This window comes from Osmerus mordax, chromosome 21 (genome assembly GCF_038355195.1).
Source record: "Osmerus mordax isolate fOsmMor3 chromosome 21, fOsmMor3.pri, whole genome shotgun sequence".
Classification (NCBI taxonomy): Eukaryota; Metazoa; Chordata; class Actinopteri; order Osmeriformes; family Osmeridae; genus Osmerus; species Osmerus mordax.
The window spans coordinates 1,710,890-1,713,609 of NC_090070.1; the positions used below are offsets into that span (position 1 = coordinate 1,710,890).

Here is a 2,720-nt window from a genome sequence, read left to right on the forward strand (position 1 = left end):
TTAACGCTAACAGCTTCTTAGGAGCGTTCTAAGAACGCTCTAGAACGCTCTTAGAACGCTCCTAAGAAGCTCTTGGCGTTAAGAGCTTCTTAACGAATCTGGGAAACCCAGCCAAAGTTGGCTTGTGCGAATATTTAATTCGCAACAGGGCTTAGACATCTTCACATAGGCCTACGATGATTTAAACAAATGCATGTTGGGTGTTTATTGCTTGGTTTAAAGTAATCTTCCTTTGAAGGCTACCAATTATTTTCAAATACAACATACAAAGAAATCACCGATGGGCGGGTTTAGGATTGATACAGGTTGCAGTGTAACCAGATAACGGCATTTTCATTTTCAATCAATTAAATTCAGTAAAGAAAAGTGGGGAACAATTGCAGCCCATTTTACTGCAAAAAGTTCACAAAACAACTAAGTTGATTAAACCTTTTAATCGCCATGTAGTGTGGTACCAAAATTATGACATTTATACTCAAACTTTATGAGGCCAACATTTATATATGTAGACTAAAAATGGATGTGAATTACAATAGTTTAGAAGTAAATTCGGTGTTCTGTTTAAAAATAGACCTGAGATTTTTTATAGATTATAAAAAACCTAAGCCTGTGCTAGATGTTCTTGTCAGAAAATATGAGTATAATATGATCTGACTGAATTTACTGCATTGTCTTGGTTTGGTGCGTATAATCCACTTTCGGAATGTGACGCAGTGGAGGAGCCCAAGTCTCAGTTATGTTTTAGCCAACTTGACGTTTTGTCTGGTCTCATTTTAAATCGTCATTAGGCTACAGGAAAGTTTGGCAAGAACAGCTTTGAGGGGAAAGATGAATAGCAACTCATGTGATTAGACATTATATTAAATGAGAATTTGTTGGCCACTCATCTCTCTCCTATGACGCAAAAATCGAAAAGGACGCTTCCCGAAACAGTCATCTCATCCTCATTGTGTGTTTTTGTTTTGTTAAGGGGGTGTGACCAACTGATGCACAAAACCAACTGACAATTGCATACTCCCATCTCAGTCTGTTTACATTGTCAAATCTAGAGTAGGCCTGGTTACAAGCGCCGCCTATTGGATGAGCCCGATACTCTTTAATTACCCGTGTCTCTTATCACATATCTCATCTCCCACCTCGCACTGAGCTTTCCTCCTAAGTTCTGTCATGAGTGCTTTGTCGCAAACTGAATAGATCCGACCTATTTGATCGCACACGAAAAGGACAGAAGCTTCTTCACAGGTAATGGGTGAACACGAAGAATTGACAATGGTGCAGAAGAAGTCCCATTCTTTCAGTATTAAAAGCTTGTTACTCTCGTCAAAATGTGACAACCCGAGTTCTGAACACCTGAAGTCAATCGTTCTTCCCTCGAGCTCGGACTCGGAGAAATCTATGGACCTTGGAGACACGGAATGTCCTTCATGTTCTCAAGAAAAGCCAGGAAAGGAAGACTGTCTCGACCACATACCGCAGAGTAACAAGAATGGGAAGTTTGATAAACCCCCCTTCAGCTACAACGCACTGATAATGATGGCTATTAGACAAAATCCTGAAAAGAGACTCACCCTAAACGGAATCTATGAATTCATCATGAGAAACTTCCCCTATTATCGGGAGCACAAGCAGGGATGGCAAAATTCGATCAGGCACAATCTTAGTTTAAACAAATGCTTTGTGAAAGTGCCGCGGCACTACGACGATCCAGGTAAGGGAAACTACTGGATGTTAGACCCTTCAAGTGACGATGTTTTTATCGGTGGTACCACAGGGAAGCTGCGGAGGCGCTCCGCTACGTCTAGGGGTAAACTGGTTATGAAAAGGGGACTCCGCTTTTCCCCACTCGGAATAGGATTGAGTGAAAGGGCTTGTAATCCGTTATACTGGCAGTTATCGCCATTTTTACCTTTACATCCTTCACATTTCAATGAATCTACACCTCGATTCCTAAACCAAGGACACGCATACGGGTCCTTACTCCCAGGAGTTGAACAACTGAGTAACGGCGAACTCCCAGGGTCAGTTTATGAAGGGTCGAATCGAAGCCTCAGCCTGACTAATGGCTACAGTGTGGTCACTTCAAACGGCCTATCTGGACACAATACCTATTTCATGTCAAGAACCAATGCACTCTCCCAGCCTCCACCCCCAAATGGAAGATACAGCATTTCAAGCACCCTGCCAACAACATTTTCGAACACATTAAGAACTTTGCCGTCGTTTACACAAACAGAACTATCAGGACTTGTAACGAGCCACAAAAGAGTTACAGCAACGGCTTTTCTGGACTGAATTGACTAACTCAACAGTATAAAAGTAATGGCACTTTTTGAGACTGTGGAAGTGGATGTGTCTCTCCACTTAGGATATATTTCCCTAAAGAGGATGCAAATAATATGTTAGTATCAACGAATTGTACATGTTTTAAATATGTATTTGTGTACGTTTTATATTTATTTTATTTAAATATGATTATATGTGTCCATTTGTACCATTTGTATTTATGCAACCTGTCTGTAGACAGACAGGACTATTTAGAAAAAGTGTAGTCTATGTTTTGTTTTGTGCATGTCTGTTGGCATTTTACCTTGGCGTAATGGTGTAACCCATAGGCTACATGGTTTATATAACTGACATTTAATTTCCATAGACCGAGAACTGAAATGACCCTTTCCTGACTGCCTGCATCAACGGAAAAACTATATGATCACATAATTTAT

General features: G+C 40.5%; 1 protein-coding gene across 1 annotated transcript; it reads left to right on the top strand.

Annotated features, from left to right (window-relative positions):
* Positions 1–1,245: 1,245 nt before the first annotated feature.
* LOC136965592 (forkhead box protein G1-like) lies at positions 1,246–2,292 on the top strand. The gene has a single exon (XM_067259775.1). It carries the CDS (start codon positions 1,246–1,248, stop codon positions 2,290–2,292), a length of 1,047 nt encoding a protein of 348 aa, XP_067115876.1.
* The last annotated feature ends 428 nt before the right edge of the window (positions 2,293–2,720 follow it).